At 30.0% G+C, this 1,745-nt stretch overlaps 1 protein-coding gene across 1 annotated transcript; it reads right to left on the bottom strand.

Annotated features, from left to right (window-relative positions):
- Positions 1-288: 288 nt before the first annotated feature.
- Positions 289-1,251, bottom strand: LOTGIDRAFT_147085 (hypothetical protein; the record flags this gene model as incomplete). Its single annotated transcript, XM_009052911.1, has 2 exons — positions 289-543; positions 970-1,251. 2 exons carry the CDS (start codon positions 1,249-1,251, stop codon positions 289-291), a joined length of 537 nt encoding a protein of 178 aa, XP_009051159.1.
- Between the last annotated feature and the right edge of the window lie 494 nt (positions 1,252-1,745).

The following is a 1,745-nucleotide window of genomic DNA, read 5'->3' as shown; positions in this document are numbered from 1 at the left end:
GTCACTATACAATGTAACATAACAGAATTAAGTAATAGTTTTAGAGAGACATTGGGATGTACACTTTACAATGTAACATAACAGAACTTCAGTAGTAGTTTAAGAGAGATATTGGGATGTGCACTTTACAATGTAACATAACAGAATTACAGTAATAGTTTTAGAGAGATATTGGAATGTACACTTTACAATGTAACATAACAGAACTTCAGTAATAGTTTCAGAGAGACATTGGGATGTACACTATACAATGTAACATAACAGAATTACAGTAATGGTTTTAGAGAGTTATTGGGATGTACACTTTACAATGTAACATAATAGAACTTCAGTAATAGTTTCAGAGAGACATTGGGATGTACACTTTACAATGTAACATAACAGAACTTCAGTAATAGTTTTAGAGAGATATTGGGATGTACACTTTACAATGTAACATAATAGAACTTCAGTAATAGTTTTAAAGAGATATTGGGGTGTGCACTTTACAATGTAACATAACAGAATTACAGTAATAGTTTTAGAGAGATATTGGAATGTACACTTTACAATGTAACATAACAGAACTTAAGTAATAGTTTCAGAGAGACATTGGGATGTACACTATACAATGTAACATAACAGAATTACAGTAATGGTTTTAGAGAGTTATTGGGATGTACACTTTACAATGTAACATAATAGAACTTCAGTAATAGTTTCAGAGAGACATTGGGATGTACACTATACAATGTAACATAATAGAACTTCAGTAATAGTTTTAGAGAGATATTGGAATGTACACTTTACAATGTAACATAATAGAACTTCAGTAATAGTTTCAGAGAGACATTGGGATGTACACTTTACAATGTAACATAACAGAACTTCAGTAATAGTTTTAGAGAGATATTGGGATGTACACTTTACAATGTAACATAATAGAACTTCAGTAATAGTTTCAGAGAGACATTGGGATGTACACTATACAATGTAACATAACAGAATTACAGTAATAGTTTTAAAAAGAAATTGGGATGTACACTTTACAATGTAACATAACAGAATTACAGTAATAGTTTTAGAGAGACATTGGGATGTACACTTTACAATGTAACATAACAGAATTACAGTAATAGTTTTAGAGGGACATTGGGATGTACACTTTACAATATAGCATAACAGGATTACAGTTATTGTTTTAGAGAGACTTTGGGATGTACACTTTACAATATAACATAACATAATTACAGTAATAGTTTTGGGAGACATTGGCATGAAACATAATTACAGTAATAGTTTCAGTGAGACATTGGGATGTACACTATACAATGTAACATAACAGAATTACAGTAATAGTTTTAGAGAGCCATTGGAATGGGTCAGAATTACAGCAATAGTTAAAGAGAGACATTGGAACGTACATTTGTTAGAATACATTGTATATAAGACATTTTAGGATGAGATGTACATTTGTTACAATACATGGTACAATACCCAATTACATTAATAGTTTTAGAAATGAAATAATACATCCATTTCATTCTGACATTGAAATGTGCTCATGTCTTAATTTGTTACACAGCTCAGTAAGTTGCATTAAAAGTTATAATCTTATCTTATATAAAGATATTGTCTGAGGTGCCATCATGATATAAAACAGAGCCTGGTGTAGTCGTTTGATTTTCACCGTTTATTGAATTATAGATATCAATCTTTAACTTATAGAAACTATAATCTAGCCTTTAGCATTTCTACACACTATC

Source organism: Lottia gigantea (assembly GCF_000327385.1).
Source record: "Lottia gigantea unplaced genomic scaffold LOTGIsca_1904, whole genome shotgun sequence".
In the NCBI taxonomy this organism is placed as follows: domain Eukaryota; kingdom Metazoa; phylum Mollusca; class Gastropoda; family Lottiidae; genus Lottia; species Lottia gigantea.
Note: the sequence above shows the minus strand (reverse complement) of the source record. Positions and strands in the feature narration are given on the sequence as shown.